General features: G+C 53.7%; 1 protein-coding gene across 1 annotated transcript; it reads right to left on the minus strand.

Annotated features, from left to right (window-relative positions):
* Positions 1-15,004: 15,004 nt before the first annotated feature.
* socs9 (suppressor of cytokine signaling 9) lies at positions 15,005-18,975 on the minus strand. The gene is made up of 2 exons (XM_086164152.1): positions 18,860-18,975; positions 15,005-17,039 (listed from the first exon to the last, which is right to left on the minus strand). Exon 2 carries the CDS (start codon positions 16,877-16,879, stop codon positions 15,212-15,214), a length of 1,668 nt encoding a protein of 555 aa, XP_086020278.1. The 5' UTR covers positions 16,880-17,039; positions 18,860-18,975; the 3' UTR covers positions 15,005-15,211.
* Positions 18,976-19,028: the final 53 nt, after the last annotated feature.

The raw sequence follows: 19,028 nt of genomic DNA on the forward strand, positions 1-19,028 counted from the left end.
TGGACTCAGAAATAGACCCAAATGGCTGGATTTGTGATTTCCACATCGTCTGAGAACTTATCATCCATCCCCGACTCCCAGGCCGCTTCGCTCATTATCTACACCGCTTATCCTGCGTTAGCGGGCGCCGGAGCCCGGCCCGGACGGACCTTCTCGCCGGGAGGAGGAAGCTCCGACCGCCGCGTGGGATTTTTTTTTCAGTTCTTTTAGATATTTTATCACCCGAGTGTGGACGGCGGTGGCCGTTGTCAGCCGTCACTTTGAAGCCGCGCCGAAATCAAAGCGTCCCGCTAAATTAAAATGTGCTCCAGGAAACGCGGCGGGATCCTGGAGATGTGCAGCAAAGTCCACGCAACCTGTCGGTCCGATGAAGACCGAAGAACAAATCAAATTTAATGCGATGCGACCGTTGTTTGTTTTTTAAGTTTATTTGCAGGGGGAAGGGGGGACACCTGAGCTTAAAATAAAACCCGGCCAGGCTCGATTCACACGTTCACGTACCGACAAAGCTTTCAGCTTCGTTATAAAGAAGTGAAATGTAAATGCACCCTGACAGACAGACACACACACACACACACACACACACACACACACACTAGTCTGCAACATTCTTAAATTGGCCACTGGTTATTTCCACACTGCTGGAAAAAAGAAAAAGAAAAATCCAAGCAACACAACCGAGATCAACATTGCAATATTAATAGGAATATCCCTCTGATGTCCCAATATGGCGGAAGTACTGTATACACAACTTGAGCCTTTCATCTTGGCGACATGTTCACATAATGTACTTATTCATGCAAATAAAAAGCGAGTGCACCGTCTCCATCAAAGCTCACCCCACGTCACCGCACATGAAAACGCCTCCCCGCGCACACAAGCGCCACTCTTTGTTGTCCTCATAAATCATAGTAATGTCTCAGGGCAAATTCAGATGATTGCTTCGTGCTGCGCCGGAGTGCCATCCCCCTCCCGGCGCCGCCGCCGCCGCCGCCGCCGACACCTGACAGCTTTCAAATGATGATGTTTGCCGCGCGCCCAGGCGAGAGGATATGCACGGATATACAAACGGATCGGGGTTCGGTCCGGCCGGTCTCGCTCGCTTCTGACCTGTTGACCCAAACGGCGGGTTTCGGGAAGGGTCGGCCCGTCGGAGCTCCGGGTCACGGTTGACGGTCGGCGCGGGGTTGTTGGCGCCGGCGCGAAGATCCGGCGGCGCTCGGTGGCGCGGGAGCTCCCGATGTTGACGAGCGCCACAATGAGGCCTTGTCAACACAAACTGTGGAATCAGAGGGACATCTGTTACGGGCGGCAACAGATCCCTGACGCACTGGAGGTTCTCGACTCCGAGCCGCGGCGCTCGTCACAACGCGAGGCGAGTGTCACCGCGCGGACCGGAGGCCCGACAATCCGTGAACACGTCGGTCAAATATGTTCGGCGGAACCACACAAATCCCTCGGCCGACTTCCACGTCCGCGGCGTTCCTTTCCAGAAGGCGAAGGCTTTGATGATGCGAAGGTCTAGTTAGCGTGCAAACTTCGTTCGCGTCGGGGAAAATAGAAAAACGCATCTTGCAATCTGGGATAAACAAGTGCCGACGCCACACGCGGTAAAATAAGTTGAATACGACGGCAAGGAGAAAAGATTAGCTTTATTTTTGTAAAAATCCACCGACGGAAATGTGTTTTTCCCTGTTGTGTGCAACCTGCCGCCGCCGCCGCGGATGGTTATTCTTGTCCGCCGGCGTGCAGAACTGCCAGGTGCCACATCAAACGGCACCGGCTGGAATGGGACGGATCTTATTGACAGCGGAGCGAATACGTAACGTTATTACTGTGACTGAAATAACCGCGGCGGGGAGACGGGCCTCGGCCTGGGAAATGTGATGCCGCGCAGGCCGTCATCGGGTTTCCGGATCACTGAGATTTGCGGTTGCTTTCGTGGGGTGCCTCCCGATCCGAGGGGGGACTTCAAACCCCAAAAAAGGGTGTGGAAGTCCGAAAATACATCCGGCTAATTACAAACAGATGAAATATTTTAGTTTGATTTGGTCTGAGTTGATAAAACGAGACGCGGCATTCACGTCTATTGATAGCATGAATGATTCAGCTGCTATTTCTGTGAGGTAACGCGGAACGCCGGGGCTTCCGTCGGTCGCCGAAACCTGGTCTGGAACCGCGACGAAGTAGAAAACATCCTTTATCTTGTCCAATTATCTTCAACATACATCACGGCGTCATCGGCGAAACGCGAACGCTGCGTTGAGCCGCCCCGGGAGCAGCCGGTGCCTTCCTCAACGACGCCTCCACGAGGGAATTGAACCGGGAACTTTACAAGATCCCGACCGCTGAACGACCGCGTCGGTGCCAGGAAACCACGAGAAGGTTCGGAGCGACCGAGTCCAGACCTGCTGGTCCGCGGCGCCGCCCGAAGGGACGATTTTACACATCCTTCTACCGAAAACCAAACAAGAGCACATTAATTTTGACAAAAATTAGAATTTAACCGGCGAGAACAAATTGGCTCGAGTGGAAAGATTAACCATAATTCAGAAACACATTTCCATAAAACTATCCAGCGTTGAGGCGCCGTGATTGACGTCATTTATGAATATGGAATGAAATCAAAAGTAAATGCGCTTTCTATTAGACTTAAACGTCTGCAAGATACCGGGATCTTCGTCGTAACACTATAAAAGTCAGCGTATGACGGCCTCCATTTTCTCCACCAGGAGAAACTGAGGTGTCCGGTGCTTTTTCAACGACACTTGGACATGGGATTGAGCGCCGACCTCCATCTTGGAGATGCCTGCCGGAGCAGGCGACCCGCGGCGCTCCCCGTTGGACGCCGCGGGGGGCGGTTTTCATTCTCCGTAGAAAAGCCTCACTCCGTCGAAGGGGAATAACTTTTACGAAGAAAGTTTTCAGAAAGCCGCAGGCGGGGAGTCCGGGTTATCTGGGGAAACCGGACACTTGCAGAATTGGGTTTTTGGAAATGGCAATATTTGGCACGATGTTCCAGGACATTCCAGAGGAAGCAGACGGCCGTTTGGCCGGGACTTCAAGTATGCAGAGACACGGCAAAAGTACTTTTTGCACTAATTACAGAATTCCAGCGACTCGCCGAGGAATGCATCGCTGCTGGTTTTCGTTGTTCTGTTTCCAGACCTCCTGTTCTGGCAGGGAGACGCACGTTGTCAATCAAATGTTGGCAGTTGACGATCGGGTTGCAAACCGTCCAAACTCCCCGCGACCGGCAGCGTGGGATTAGCAGCAGCTCGCCGCGACTCTCCCGAACCCAATTTTGATCGATTCATCTTGAAAAACACACGTTCGCCTCGCCGCTGCAAACCACGCCGGAGTCCGGGGAAGGTCCGCGATGACGCCAAAGAGAGGACGGAGATGGCGCGAGACGCCATCTCTCTTATTCTGAACTAAACATCGGGTCGTATTCCCGGCATCTACGGTATCTCCAGGTCAATCCCGTGACGGACGGAACAAACCCGGGAGCACGACAACACCGCGTGTTGCAGGACAACTCACCCGTTCCCATGGCGAACACGCTCAACCGGGCGTCCACCGCAGAGTCCTCGCTGTCGTCTCGGGTGAAGAAGAGGAACGTCCTGAGGAAGGACGGCAGGAACCTCAGTGGAGAAACAATTAAAGTTCGATGTCATTCGGCTCAGACCGGGTTCTGCTCACCCGTCCGCTGGGTCGTTCACAATTACGAATTCACAATTTAGTACCGAAATAACGGCCGCGGCGTCGTCGTATTTTCTTATTCCGCTAGATTTTGTATTGTTATCATTGCGTCAGACTTAATTCAATAAGTTACGCCTGTTGTTTTGCGTGAGAAGAGAAGGAATCCACCCCGAACGGACGGATATATTTTTGAAAGGCGCTGAGACGACGACGGGAATGTAAAGAAGAGAGATTTAATGCGGAGGGTTTCTTCCTCCTCTGGTCTCCTTTCTGTCTCTTTCTTTTTCATTTTCATTAATACATGACTTGTCCTTCCTCACGGGTTGGGGATGTAATTTCTCCTCCTCACCTTTGCTCCTTCGCTCACTTTTTCATTCTCTTCTCCCCTCATTACACATTTTTTCCCCTCTCGTTTCTTTTTTTTCGTCCTATCCGTCTTCGCTCGCCGTCCGTCCCCTCGTCCTTCCTCCCGTCCTCTAGCTGAGCGCCGCTCGGTGGCGTCCTCGCCGTCCGGCTCAGAAGAACGGCGGCGAGCCGCCGCGTAAAGTTCAGTCTGGCGGGACGAAGTCGCGAGCCGACGCGTCAGAATGAAATCAAATAAAGCTGAGGTTATATCGAACTTGAGAGCGCGTCTCGGTTGACTCGTTTCCGAAAGGCCACGAAGCCACGCCTGCCCGGGCTGGCGGCTTGGAGACGAGACGCTCGGAGGAGCGGCGCCGGGTTCTCCGGCTGATGTGACGGGAAGCGGGAGATACGGAGATCTCTGAGATACACCAGCCTGCGTCGGAGGAGCAACTCTGACCTCCTTCACCTTCGCGGCGGTGACGAAGGAGTCGGCAGACGGCGTCCGACGGGAATCTACAGGCGCTCGGAAGTCTGCCGGTGCGGCTGAGAGCAGGTGGAGGAACATGAAGAGCGGCGGAGGTTTGAAGGTCAACGGCAGCGAGATGGAACACGTGTGCGGATGAGAAGAACCCAGCTGGGACGGAGGGGAGGTGAAGGAGGTGGAGAAGCCTCCCGGACGAGGGACGATACGTTCTTACGTGAAGAAATTCAAGTCCGGTTGCCAAGAAGAGAAGGTTTCGGCAAGGATTCGCCACGAGCTGAAGGTCCGAGAAGCTCCGCGGACAAGCTGAAGGTAGTTGGTGTGAAAGAGGAGGATACGGAGAATAGGGTTAGATGGAGAAAGTTGATTCGCTGCGGCGACACCTGAAGGGAAAAGCCGAAAGAAGAAGAAGAAGACGGAGGTGAGACGACACGGAATCTGCTTTGGAGACACTGAGGAGAAGACAGCGGGCAGCGGAGATGAAGATGAGGAGGTTCCTCTCTGGGATTGAGGAGGATAGAGAGGATCAGGAAGGACACACGGTAGCTGTTCTGGAGATGATGAGCTTGGAGCCTCCTGGCAGGAGATCTAGATGAAGACCAGAGTGGAGGTTTACAGATGGAGGGCAGGAGGACAGAGAGCGCAGAGATTAACTCAACGTGGGTCAGATGGAGGCAGATGATCGGCCGAGGCGAATCTTCTCGGCCACAAACGTGCCCGGACGATGACGGGCTGAAAAACACCACCGACGACCTCGACCGCCGCCGAGGAACTCCTGCAAACGGGTCTCGTCCGGACGAAGCCGATGAACGATCGGCAAAATCCGCATTTGTACTTTTAAATGTAAGCTTTGCGAGGTCACTCCGGGAGCCGGAAGAGACTCCGGCTGTTATCTGTTTTACCGAGGCGTTGAAATTCAACCCGCTCGCTTTCGCCCGACGAAAATAACGGTTTCGGTCACCTCATTTCCCCGCAGTTGTATGTAGATGGATTCGAGCGAGACGCGCAACACGCTGACTTTGGCTCCGTCCCGCTCGGGGCCGTTCCGCCCGCCCGCCACGCCGGCTGCAACCGCGTGATATTCATTCGGGGACGGGGTCTCGTCACGGTTCGACCGCGGATGCAAATGCGTCCCGGGCCTCGGCAGGTAAAAGGTTCTCCGAACAGCTTGCGCTTGAAATATTACCTTTCGATACGGTTGTTTTATTTCATGCGAGTTCTGCCGGCATATTTTACCCGGATCCTGCGGCGGCGCTTCATCAATATTCCGGACGGCTCCTCCATTTATACATGAATTCACACAGAAACGCTGTTTGTGCCACATTTGTCGCCGCTTTGACCCCGAGAAGGAAGGCAGGCACCGCTGGGCCTTTTCCGTCATCTACACCGGGATGAAGACGCTCGTCTCCACGCCGGCCGGCGCCGCGAGACGCTGGATTCTGTTCGGCTCCCGTCCGGCCCGGACCGGCCTCCGCTCACACCTCACACCCAAAGATGACACCGGACGGTTTTCGAAAAAATGACTCGGACAAATTGTTTTTCCGGCACAGAGACGCGGAACCGTTCGCAGCCTGGAGGCAGCGGAGGGTCGCTGTGAACCTCCTGCATGTGTTTGGACTGCGGGGGGAACCCGAGGAACCAAGAAGAACCCCGAGGAACCAAGAAGAAACCAAAGGAACCCAGAGGAACCAAGAAGAAACCAAAGGAACCCCGAGGAACCAAGAAGAACACTGAGGAACCCAGAGGAACCAAGAAGAACCCTGAGGAGCCCTGAGGAACCAAGAAGAACCCTGAGGAGCCCTGAGGAACCAAGAAGAACCCTGAGGAACCAAGAAGAACCCCGAGGAACCCAGAGGAACCCAGAAGAACCCCGAGGAACTAAGAAGAAACCAAAGGAACCCCGAGGAACCAAGAAGAACACTGAGGAACCCTGAGGAACCAAGAAGAACCCTGAGGAGCCCTGAGGAAACAAAAAGAACCCCAAGGAACCTCGAGGAACCAAGAAGAACACTGAGGAACCCCAAGGAACCCAGAGGAACCCAGAAGAACCCCGAGGGACCCAGAAGAAGCCCTAGGAACCCCGAGGAACCAAGAAGAACCCCGAGGAACCCAGAGGAACCAAGAAGAACCCCGAGGAGCCCTGAGGAACCAAGAAGAACCAAAAAGAACCCAGAGGAACCAAGAAGAACACTGAGGAACCCAGAAGAACCCCGAGGAACCCAGAAGAACCCCAAGGAACCCCGAGGAACCAAGAAGAACACTGAGGAACCCAGGGGAACCCAGAGGAACCCAGAAGAACCCCGAGGAACCCCGAGGAACCAAGAGAACCCCTGCAGACACAGAAAGGAATCCAAGCAGGGACCTTCCGGCTGCGAGGCAGAACTTTCATCAAACGAAGTGAGGTTCGGCGGTCCAAAGTGTCTCCGGAGGTCCTCCGTCCTCCAGGTCGTTTCTCCGTCACGGTCGTTCCTCGTCCGGATCTTCTCACGTCGAACCTCTTCCCTCGCAGACGTTCCGGCGCTCATCCGAGAGGCCGAGGAACCCGAAGGAGGCGACGAGAAGAAGATTTGGACGTGAATCCAAAGAAGATAAAGTTCTCCGTTCCCCGTTCTGCTCGTCGTGAACGGCGTTGTTCGGCAGACAGACTGAACGAGGACCTTTTCACACAGGATTAGTGTTACCTGGGGTCCTGATGTGATTTGCGATAATTACTGAAGTCTGGGATCTTAATCCCGAGCGAAGCTGCCACGTCTGTAATTTAATTTACAGACGGGGTTTATAATCGCCCGCCTTGTTTGGCTCTGCAGAGGAGACGGGATAAAACCTCTCCCCTTTCACGGAGCTTCTCGCCGATTCCCGGACTTTTTCATTCTCTCTGTTTGTTTGTCGATCCGCGGTGGGTTTTATTTAAAGTTTGCGGTCGAAATGAAGAACGTTCGATCGGAAAGGAGGCTCCGCCTTCTCATCAGAAGCCCAGGGCGGACGGCTCCTACGGCCCGATGCCCTCGGAACATCTCCGCTGACCCGTCGCATGTCGGACGCTCCTTCTCCACGCAATCCGTGACCTACAGCACGTCCAGGGGAGGCTCAGCGGGCGTCGCCGGAATCCCGGGATACTTCTGTCTTCCTTAAAGACGGACATTCCTCATGAGGGCTTCTAAAGAAGCGTCCTCGGCGTGGAGGTTAAACACTCAAATCCTTGGTTTTCTCCTCGGCAGCGACCGATTCTCTGGGCGTTTGCAGATGTGACGGAGCCGCGACTTACGACAACCGCGCTGGAGCAGATCCGCCCGAACCCAGGCGACTCGTGGAGAACCGTTTGGATTCGACCCGTCGAAGGCCGGATGGGATTCGGCGTTGGGAGACGGTCCATCACGGGAGTCGCACCTTCCGACAGATCTGTCTTCACCACTCGGAGCAAAGAGAAGGTTCCCGCATCTTTTATGCTGGAGAACCACGAGATGATGGATTTCACCCGGGAGGCTCAGCCCGGGACCGTGTCCTCAAACGCCACCGCGCATTTCGCTGCTCTGTCGCTACATCGCGGATCTGGGACGGCGACGTCCAAAAGAATGCGATGTCTAATGTCGGAAAGAAACCGATGCGGAAACACACCGCGTGATTAGTTTCGGGGCACTTTTGGCGTTTGCTCGGACGCCGGCCGGTAATGCGGCCGCGGCTTCCTCCGAACGGAGAGCTCGCATTAAGTTGGAGACGCTAATGTTCACTTAGTGACCGCCAGAAGAGCAACGGAGAGTCCGGCATCCTGCGGCGGAGGAAGCTCGGCCCGGAATCGGCCGACCGTCTGACTAATTGGCGACGAGACACCGAAGGAAACCATCTCAGGCGGTTCATCGGCGGAGCTCGTTCTCACGGTCGTAATGGACCGACTGTGGAGATGTTTCTCTCGCCATGGAGGAACCTCCTCGGAGGGAATCTTTCCCCAGGAAGAGCAGGCAAAATCGGATACCGTGTCCTGCCTCGGACGCAGCAGCTCCCACAGGGTTCCTCTCTGGGCGGAGCCTCCATGTTCTCCCCGTGTCGGCGTCGGGGTTCCTCAGGGTTCTCCGGGTTCCTCTCGCAGTCCAAACACGTGCAGGAGCTTCACGGAGACCTCGCCAATGGTTGCACGGCGGCTCCCACCGTCTCAGCTGAGACCGGTCACTTATATATGAATTTTTTAAGATGTGAAGCGCGATTCAAGCTAATTTTATCCTTGAAATATGAAAAAAAAAAAAAAAAAATGTCATGATAAGAATACGAGAGCGAGAAAATCAATATTTTAAATTCACGTCACCGGAATCCATTTCATGACGCCTCTGAATTGGCGCTCTCGCCTTGAAGAACGCCTGGCGACTTTCAGCATCCCTGGGACGCTCCAGCCGGGAAGCGGTTACACAACGCACAACTGCTGCTCCTATTATCTTTGTGCATTTCGTTACTCCTCATCACGGGCCTGAAGAAAGCAAACGGAGAACCCTGAGAGAAGATGCTGTCTATGGAATTTAAGCATGAAATAATACAAGAAGGTGGCGTACGTGTGCGCGCGTAAATATAATGACGATTTCTCCAGGATATGAACCGTCGTAAAGCAAAAGGAATCCGTAAACGACTTCTACACACGACCACATGGATCGCTGGCGAGATCATAACACACACACAAGAGAGCATTAATGAATTCAATGGTTTTCCGTTATTTGAAATTCCATTAAAATATGAAAAAAAAAAAAGATACGAAACCACTTCTGGACGGAATTAAATTGGTGTCTAAAGGAACCGCTGTATATTTTTCTGATGAAGGAATGGAAAGCCGTTTGGTGTGTGTGTGTGTTGTCGCACCTGTGTGATGTAGAAACGGCAGTGAATGCCGCGGGTCTGAAAAGCTCTTTCTCTGTGACGTTTACATGACAGCATGAACGTCGAATGTCTCTCTATGTACGACGCGTAAATGAGGGAGTGGGCGGTCGTGTGTTTTAAATCAAAGTGAACGGATGCTTGAACGTCTGAGTTGGATGTGCAAACGAGGGGGTGAACGTTCATCCCGGGACGGCAGGAACAGCGTCCGGCTCCCTGCGTGAAGCGGGTGGACGCTGGATGTTTACAGGGTGGAGGTCCTTAAGAGAAAGCTGCAGTGACGTCTAACGGTTTGCAGCAGCGCAGCAGGAATTGGAAATCATTTGTTGCGTTTGAGTTTCTCACCTGGGCCGCCGTCGGAGAGGAATCCTAATGGGCCGCAGGTCTCCGGCTCGCCACTTCACAAAAACAAGCACGGAATTTGTTCCGCATTCCCCCGGACAAAGTCGCAGAGGCTCCGAGGTGGGCGCGAGGCGAGGCGAGGCCGGGCCGGGCACGGCTCCAGAGCCGGCGGGCAGACGCCGCTCGCCGCTAAATGATTTAATAAAAGCAGCTGGTCTCATAAAATGGCGCCGCCGCGGACGAGGGAGTGAGTTTGGCAGAGGAAGGGCCGCGGAGGAGAAACAGCATCGCGGCCAGCAGGTACGTGTTCCCGCAGGAGCAGGAAGCCGCCAACGCCGGGGGAGGAGCCACGAGCCGGCCAGAAGACCGACACGACGCTTTCCTCAATGATTTCTTCAAAATCGAGCGTCGCCATGGGAACGCGCAGCTTCTGACCTTCAGCCCGGGACCGTTGGAGAGGCCACGGGAGCAGCGGGTGGGGAAGCTAATCCACTCCGCGGCAGGTGTGAACGTCTACTCAGCAAGACCAGCAAGTTCTCTGGCCCATTCTCTTCTCTCACACAAACCTCCTCCGGACCTCCTCCGAGCTCAGCATCCGAACCGTCTCGGTGTGACTTTATCTCCAGAACGTGATCCCACTGCTGTCCCTCTGATGGACTCCTTCGAGAATATAAAATGAATATACTAGGTGCTGCAGAGCAGATACAACCTCCACCCTCGGAGGAGCTCCTTCTAAGATCATTTCTGTCTTTTTCAGTTTTAGAAACAACAGCGACGAGAACCCAAGGATAAAACAAAACCTGAAAAATCAATCTTCCCCACGATGCCGCCGCAGAAGACCAGCGGGTCGGAGCCCGCAGGTAAATCAGGCCAGCGGGTCATTTCTCACCTGTAGGACGGACGCATCATCTGAGGAGGACCAGAGAGGAGATTTATGGAGGGACGGGGCGTGAGAAGAAACCAGGAGGACGTCTTGTCCTCACCGTGGAGACACGTGGAGGCGCTCACAGCGTCGACTCAGGAAAAGCAGGTCCTCACACCTCCTGCAGCGCCGGGCCTTCTCCTCCCCTCCCTCATGTTCTCGCAGTAAAAATAAAACCACTCAAGAATTCAGAAGACCTCCGGGCAGCGACGCCGCGGTTCGCGCGTCTTGCACAACAAGCACTTTGTGTCGACGTCAGGGATCCTGCTCGACCACGTGGCCGCGGACGGGAGGAGAGGAACCCACCTGAGAAGAAGAGGAGGAGGGGGAGATGTTCCACAGTGGCGTCCTCTCCTCGCCAACGCCTGATAGAAGAAACGTACAGCATAAACCCAGTGGAATAGAAGGCGGCTCATGAGAGATGGTGGAGAGGAGCGCTTACCGCCGTGACGGCAACATCTCCGGCTCCAGCTTTGGTGAGAACCTCAAACCCGCTCGTGGACGCCGACTGAGGACGGCGGCCGGCTGTCCTGACGTCGCCCCTGATTGTAAGCGCCTGTCAGATGGTGTGGCGGTGGACGCTCTGCAGAGACGGCAGCATGGAGCCCCGGTGATCTCCACCGCTGACTGCAGGCGTTGAGTAAAGTTTGAAGAGATGGAGTATCTGCCGCCGCCATGGAGCTTCTTCGTCAGGGGTCAGCGAAGACAAGCAGACGGTGCAGAAGAGCAATACTTAACTCCGTCTGAGCTACCTGGCCTTCCACAGCCCACCGACTCCTGAGACTCCTCCCTTCTTCTCATGGGATGGGCTTCCTCTTCTCCTCCTCTCAGGCTGAGCAGGGATTGGAGGCTCCTTTCCACGCCGCCGCTCCCTCTGATCCAGCCCCCCTCCACTCCACCGCGTCCCGGACTTTGAGAACATTCCGGGGTTTAGAAGAACCCTGAAACCCCGACGCCGTGAGGTTTCCCACAAGGTTCTGCAGAAGGTCTAAATCCGCTCCTTGCTTGTACGGCTCCTCGGCGGGTGTAAACAGGAAGCGAGCCGTCGGGTTCCTTCCTGGAGGTGATTACTTGATTAAATGATTACATCACAATCATGGCATGGCTTCTTTTTAAGAGCCTGTTTTTCACCTCGGGGGACAGATTGCATTCACCAGAAAACAAACGCTCGGGGATGTGGAGCTTCCTCCGTCCTCCTCTGGACCGCCGGACGTGCAGCGTCCAGGGACGGATGGAGTGAAGGTCCTTGGAAGGGCTGATCTGACCTCCAGTGGTTCCCACTGGTGTCCACGTCCATCTCCACGCTCCTGGCTTTCAGGGGTTAGAGACAGCTCCGTCTTCCTTCAGGCCATCTCAGCTCTGAAACCTCAACCGCAAACCGTCCATAATTTTTCCCGCAAGTTGAATCCAAAATCCCCCAAACCTGGACTGCGATCATCTCCCGCCTCAGTTTCCCCACCGCAGCAGAGTCATAGGTCAGAGAGCCGAAGCGATTTGTATATTTAAGCGTTTCCTACGTCTCTAAAATCGCTGATGCACGACCCCTCCGTGCAATCAGCGCGGCCGCTCATCACCGACGAGCACGGTCCTCGAACAGCGCTTATCTATAATTATATCGATGTTGTCCGTGTCCTCATTACGGCCCGCTTACACAAACATATTATGATGAATTGCAGCTACGTTTCCACGGCGCGCAGGACAACACCGTCGCCGGCTTCTTGTGCCGGAAACAAACTCCGTTATCTGTCCGCCGGTGCGTCTCTGAGCCGAAGAAGCTAATGACCTGACGGGCCGAACGGCGGGGTTCGGGGTTTCGCCTGCGTCGTTTGCGCGCGCAGAGGCGAGCGAGAGGCCGCGGGACGGAAAACACAAGCAAATCCAAATTAGAATGCTGACGCTTTTCCGAAGCGGGAGTTCCTCCGCGCCCGGGAGGGCGGGGGACGCGTGTGCATTTCAAATCGGGCCGGCTGTCGGAGGCTTCGCTTGCGGGCGAACAAAAAAACATCAAACGCCAGCGCGGCACCATGACAACAGTGACCGAGAAGAGGAACTCTTGACTTTTAACGAGTGAAACTTGAAGGAGTCTGGAATTACTCAAAGGCGCAGCCTGAACATTGTCTGGGAAGGATCTGGTGCACGTTGAAGGTGGGAACGCAGCCGGATTCACGTGCTGACCAAAAATAACTCGGTTTCCTCTGTCGCGGGGATGGGAGCGGATCAGAGGAGCGTGTCTAGACGCATCCATCACGCCAAGAATATGGAATCAGTTTGGTCCGCCCTCCCCTGAATTCATGGCCTAGATATAAACCGCACCTACACGAGAAGCCACCCTCACGGCGCGTCAACACCCGTTTGTTGGATTACGGCCCGGCGGATTAGCGGCGATGCGACCGACCCCCGGGTGTTGCCAAGCCGCCGCCGCCGCCCCCCCCCGGCGCTCAGCTGCGGGGCGTTAGGCCGGGAGGGAAGATCTCCTCCCTGAATGTTGAGGGAGGTGGCAACGGGCTGGGTTTAAACCAGTACAAGCACTCAGAGTCCCTGCGGCCAATCAGCTCCCCGCTTCGCCTGAGCGCCCCGTCCTTCAGGGCCAATCGATGCAGGTGAAGAAAAAAAAAAGCCCTGTTTCTTCTCTTCAGGTCGTCTAATTCCCGCTTGATGAGAGCCGCGGCGCCGCCGGCTGCAGCTGCCGCCCTCAGTACCAACCATCCCACACAGCAGAGCAGAGCATGGAAGCAGAAGCTCTCTGCAGCCACCTGCTGAGCTCCACGCAGCACAGCACAGCATTCTGCTCCGGTAGAGGAAGAAGAGTCTTGGCGTCCGGGAATGGGCTGCGTTCTGAGCATGCTCAGTGCTGGATGAATATCTGAGCCTAGATTAGATGCGCACCGGATTCTGTTTTCTTCTAGTCTCTGGAGAGTCAGACACGTACATGGACAGAAGAGCGTTGAGAAGATGCGGGTACTCGGCTGCTCGAGGCTCCTCGAACCACCTCCGTCACAGCAAACCTCCTTTTCTAGTTTTTCATTTCAAAGTGTCCTGATCACGTGCACAGCGTTCAAATGGAGTTGTTTCAGTGCTTGTGGTTTCTCCGGCGCAGGGCTGCTCTTCACATCCTACAAAGCCTCTCCATCGCCGCTCAACCTGCTATTCAAGGCTCTCCTCCGGCAAGGAGTCTGTTTTTAGCATTTTCCCACTATTTTAAGTTTCACCTGAAATGGTTGCCATCCATCCCCTCCGCCCTGCAGGTGTGCGCTGTCCTGCCTGCTGAAGTCCTTCTTTGTTCCGTGACCCGGGTCAGGAGTAGCCGGCCAAATGTTCTCGCCTGACAAAGAGAGCCTTTAGAGGGCAACCATTTACCGCCGCTGAATGAAGCGGACGCCGATCCGGGTCCCGGTGCCGCAGCGCAAAAGATCCTTCACGCCATCCTGAACCTCCGCCGTCACACCTCCGACCAGGTGGAACATCTGCTGAGGAGGTTCTGGCCCGGGCCTGTCCGGAGGACTCACACACACACACACACAGCTAATGTTCTCATGTCAGTTGCAATCTAACATTCTGGGCTCGTGGATAATTTCGGAGATGTTTCCAGACTCAAAAGGCCAGTGTCAAGTTTAAATTGTTTTTTTGCACAAAAAAATGGCAGAGATGCAAAATGTACCAGTCAGACACGCAGGGGAAGGCAGGAAATGTGAAATAAATAGCCTTACATTCTTTTTAACTGCGTTCAGACTTGAGTCTCGGCTCGGCGAAACTGTTTTCCCACCTGGACGGCTGGAACTTCCATGTGTTCGATGAGTTTCAGTCTCACACCCGCCCTTCCTTCCCGCCGCGGGCCACGCTCCACACACTCCTTTCGGCCCGACGTCTGCCAGGTTCACCATTATGATGTCGACTGTGTCGCCGAGCGTCTGGAATGAACAACCGGCTCTCCGACGTCCCACTTACTGTAACACCAAACTTCACAGCAGAGCGTTTTAAGAACGGGGATCTTCGGAGCGTCTGCACAGAGATGGCTGCAGATCACGGGCCAAACCAGGGATCACGTTCACACAGGTTTAATGAGAAAGAAAACACGTTGGAAGAAAATGGGCTCAATAAACATCTGGAATTCACCTCTTGAATTCGAACTCCTACTGCAGACAAGCTGCACATCGATAAAAAGTTTAATATATATATATATATATATAGATATATATATATCTATATATATATATATACGTACTGTGCGCTCCACCTCCTCAGGCAGATGGCAGATGAACATCTCCATTATAGTCAGGTGCGCACTTGGACGTTTCCAGCCGACGTCAAATAATTAGGCGGATCTTGTCGCACTCCAAGACAAGGCTGCGTCTGAGCAGTTTTCTGAATGCCACTGATATAAATACCTTTATTGTCGCATAAAGAACTCTAGTGTGCAAGAACAGTGAGGTTACATATTGTGTTTTCACTGTAGTTAGGAAGTTTACAGCAGGATATAAAATAAATAAATACAGTGCGGTACAGGATAATGCGGACAGTGGAGAACAAGCTGTTAAAATGTGTTTAGTAGTTGGTTTTGGAGTTTGTCATTCCCACCACGTGTCCATCCTCCGAATACGGACTCTTTGCTTGTAGTGGTATTCCTTCAGGTGCTTCTTCAGAGCGTTTGGAATGGGGAGCAGGTTGATGCCGTCGTAGGTGGTGCAGCTGCTGATGACCGCTCTGCAGATGTGTTGGAGGCTGAAGGGCTGCGTGCGATGTATGGGGTTGGACAACAGGGGCTCGAAGAACATGCACGAGTTGGGGTCCTTGTAGTGTTCTAGCAACCCTGTGACGGTGGGAGCGTGGAATACGCTGGGGTCGTGCACGTCGAAGCTAAAGTTGTGGTTCCATTGTTCGATGCGAGCGTGTAGCGAGCGACCGTAGCGGCGGAAACTGACGGAGAAGAGGTAGTCTTCCTGAGCGGAGTCACGCAAGAGAAAGGTTCCTTCGGGCTTCCCCTCCAGCAGGGTCTCCGCCTCGTAGCGGTCCATCACCCCCCAGTAGCACGCCAGGTTGGTGATCTGCAGCAGGTCCGGAACCAAACAATGAATATAATCAATCTGAGTGTGGATGCGGTAGCCGTCTTGACATTTGTGATGCTCGGGCTGAGGCGGCGCGGATCTGGAGGGCGCGCCGGTCGCCGTGACCTCCAGAGCGTCAGGCGTAGCGTCGCCGTGTGGGGCGGATGACGCCGACGCAGAGGCCACCACCTCATCCAGGGTGTCCAGACAGCTCTGCAGGACAAGCTGGTGCTGCTTCTGTCTTTGGAGCAGAAGCTGCTGCTGCTGCTGCTGCTGCTGCTGCTGCTGCTGCTGTTGCTGCTGCTGTTGCTGATGAACGGAGACTCTCTCAACTCCTGTTAACTCATTCATACCATGAGCCAGTTTGGGCCCGTGTTTGTACAGAGGGTTGATCTGCGCCGTCACTTCGAACGTGTGGATCTCGGCATTGGGCGGCGGCTCCACGCCCTGTTCGATGCTAATGCGCCTGCGCTCTCGCAACCTGTCATCCACATCTTCCACTACGGAGGCCATTGTAGATGTCGGCGCACTGCACACTACTGGAGAATCTAGTATGGGGGGCTGGGTGATGGGGGCTGTGTGCTGTTTAATGAGATACCACTTCTGAGCCAGCTCTGATCCCACAGGGAAAGGGCAGTCATCCAACATCAACTCACTGAGGTGGATCTTCCGCCTTGAAAAATGTGAGGCAGCTGCGGATGAAAGACCCGGAGGAGGCGCCGCCGTTGCCGCACTGTGGGTCTTTATTGGAAAACACTGCCCCATTGCGTCCTGAATTTTTTGCCGGAGAGTGCGACTGCTGCTCGAGCCTCTTCCCTCGCTTTCGCCGAACACGGAGAAGTCCGCGGCCGAGCCGACCGCTCCCAGCTCTGGACACGCTGTTACCAACTGTTGCTCAAGTAATGAGGCGTCCACTTCCACGCCCTGCCATCTCCAGCTCTCTTTCAGAGGCGACAACGACTGATCGCGGGACTCGAGGTCACTCAAGAGCTCGCCGTACTCGAAGCCGTCGCTCACGGGTCGTTCGGCCGCCGGTTCGTGGGAGGCGACGCCCTTTTTCTTCCCCTTTCCAACTTTCCTTCCGACACCGGCATCTCGTCTCTCTTCCGATCGGCTCTGTCTGACCTTGGGTCGGGCTCCCCTCTCTCGATCTTTGCCTCGGTTCCCAGAATCGTTCGGTAACGACATCATGGATTATATGGGGAGTTTAGGAAAGTGATGCTTTATAACTGCACACCGGGGCGTCGCCTTGGGAAGAGTGAAGATGGCGCCGACCTGGAAGTCTCCCATCCGCATCCTTTGTGAATCCGTACTTTCACTTTAAAATGCATCGCAGAGCCTCAAAGACAACCTGCAGAAGAAAATTACACGACTGCTGAATTTCTCGCAAATGAGTCTGGGTTTCATGCCATCTTAATGCGGATAGACACTAAATGACAAATTTCACAGCTGCATTATCCTTCTAAAACACACAATAGCGTCCAATATTTTGTGTCAGGTACTTGACTTTCGTCTAAGATTCATTTCATCTTTTGCATGTTCACATGCAGTTTTCTTATTCTTTGTGCAATTATGCAAGTTCACAGTGAAACGTTTCATGGCATCTGTTTACCATCAATGTGGGCTGACAGACATATTAATCTGCGTGTGCATCCACTGTTTTACTAGCGCAATGCACGTGAAATCGATGATGTGATTCGCGTGCATTCTGTTCACTTTCGCTCGACGGAATACCATGATAATGCCACATTGTGCTGCTTTTGGGTGCAATTTCCAGTCCAGGGAAAATGATGTCCGTCTACACAAAAGGAACGGTGTTCGTCTACACATCTTTCCAAAGGACAAGAGGAGGAGAAAGGAGCGGGAAATTGCTTGTGGACGTACACAACTTCCAAAGGACCCGCAGACATGTTCTCGCCGCTTCGCTACGGATGCACTTAGCAGAGCTAAGCTGCTGAAAGAGCTCACGGAGGCTCAAGCCAAACACAGTGCCTACAGTTTTCTTTCACAAGAAGATACAAGATCCTCTTTTCCCAAGGGCCTTTTGTCTCCTATTGAAACCTGCTCAAAGAAGCGCCATGGGCAAGAGATGCTGAATGTTCTCCTGCAGGGATGTTAAAAACCAGCTCTTCCTTAAGCAGCATCTGATGACGACGCCGACAACGAGCCACCTGGTCAGTCGAGACGGCGGTCTGGAGGTCGACAGCGAGCAGCCGATGACAAAAAGCGGAGCTCCTTACAACAGATGCGTCCTCTATGTTAGACCAGCAACACAGTTGCTGCACACGCGCCGACAACTTTTGTTTGGCCTCTTGGGGTCTTTGTTCGTCTTCATTTTAAAGCTCATTTTGACTTCTGCCGGCAGCGTTCTCCTCCTCGCTCTCCTCTCTCTTGGGTTCGAACAGGAAGGGTTGCACAGGTGACGTGCTTTTGCACCGCTTGTTAAAATGAATGGGAACAGGCCCAGGACAACCATGTCACATCACTACCCAGACAGCATTGCGACATAAACAACAATGGCGGCCTACAAGTGAAAAATGTTTTCACAAATTTGTCCAAAATAATACATGACAGATTCTATTAACGCTTTATGTCGGTGCAAATATTGATCAAACAGGACAATAAAGTCGGCGATCTCATTAACCTGTTAGTATAAACTCAACCCTCCTTAATCGGTCGAAGTAGAGACTGCATCTGAAAGGATCACAAATGTTGGGCGCAAACTGTTGTATTTCAACATATACCGACATTTCTTGTTGGGATTCGGTGAAGCCAGGGCGCTGCGGGTCCTCGGAGACCGTCTCCGCCCAGTGACAAGGCTGGGGATGTCTGCCCGGGGACCGGCGCATCGGACACCTCTGACGGAGCCCCCAAAGTTTTTGGATGAATGTTATCATACATTAAAGAATGTTACTGGAAGGTTTTCACACGGTAAGTTGACTAAACCCTAAAAAGGGCTAGTTATGCTCAAGAGTACATTTACCACAAATTAATAAAACCGAGTTTTGGGAAGCTAGCATTGTTAGCAAGCAGCTGTTTGCTATCGCTAGGCTAATGTTGTTCGCTGGCAAAGAGCTATTTGCTACTTTAGGGACACTTCAAAATATAAAGATAAGCGATTTGTGGGGTATTTCGTCCACTGTTCTCGGCTGTAACGACATGTAAACCCACCTCGGCAGTTTTGCGTGACATCCATCCACGGAGAGAGGTTTTCTTTTCATCCCTGATCAATTCATGACGTTAACAAAAGGCGGCGAGCTGACATTAGCCGGATACGCGTACCGCTCGATGCGGAAGTGGATATGAAGGACTTCCGGGTCAGCAGTGACGACACGCCACC

Source organism: Fistularia commersonii, chromosome 18, assembly GCF_037954325.1.
Source record: "Fistularia commersonii isolate RoL2024-O1a breed Wild chromosome 18, RoL_Fcom_v1.0, whole genome shotgun sequence".
Taxonomy (NCBI): Eukaryota; Metazoa; Chordata; class Actinopteri; order Syngnathiformes; family Fistulariidae; genus Fistularia; species Fistularia commersonii.

Bases quoted from the DNA above. Each gene is read 5' to 3' on its own strand.
- socs9 (XM_086164152.1), bottom strand. From the start codon at position 16,879: ATGATGTCGTTACCGAACGATTCTGGGAACCGAGGCAAAGATCGAGAG.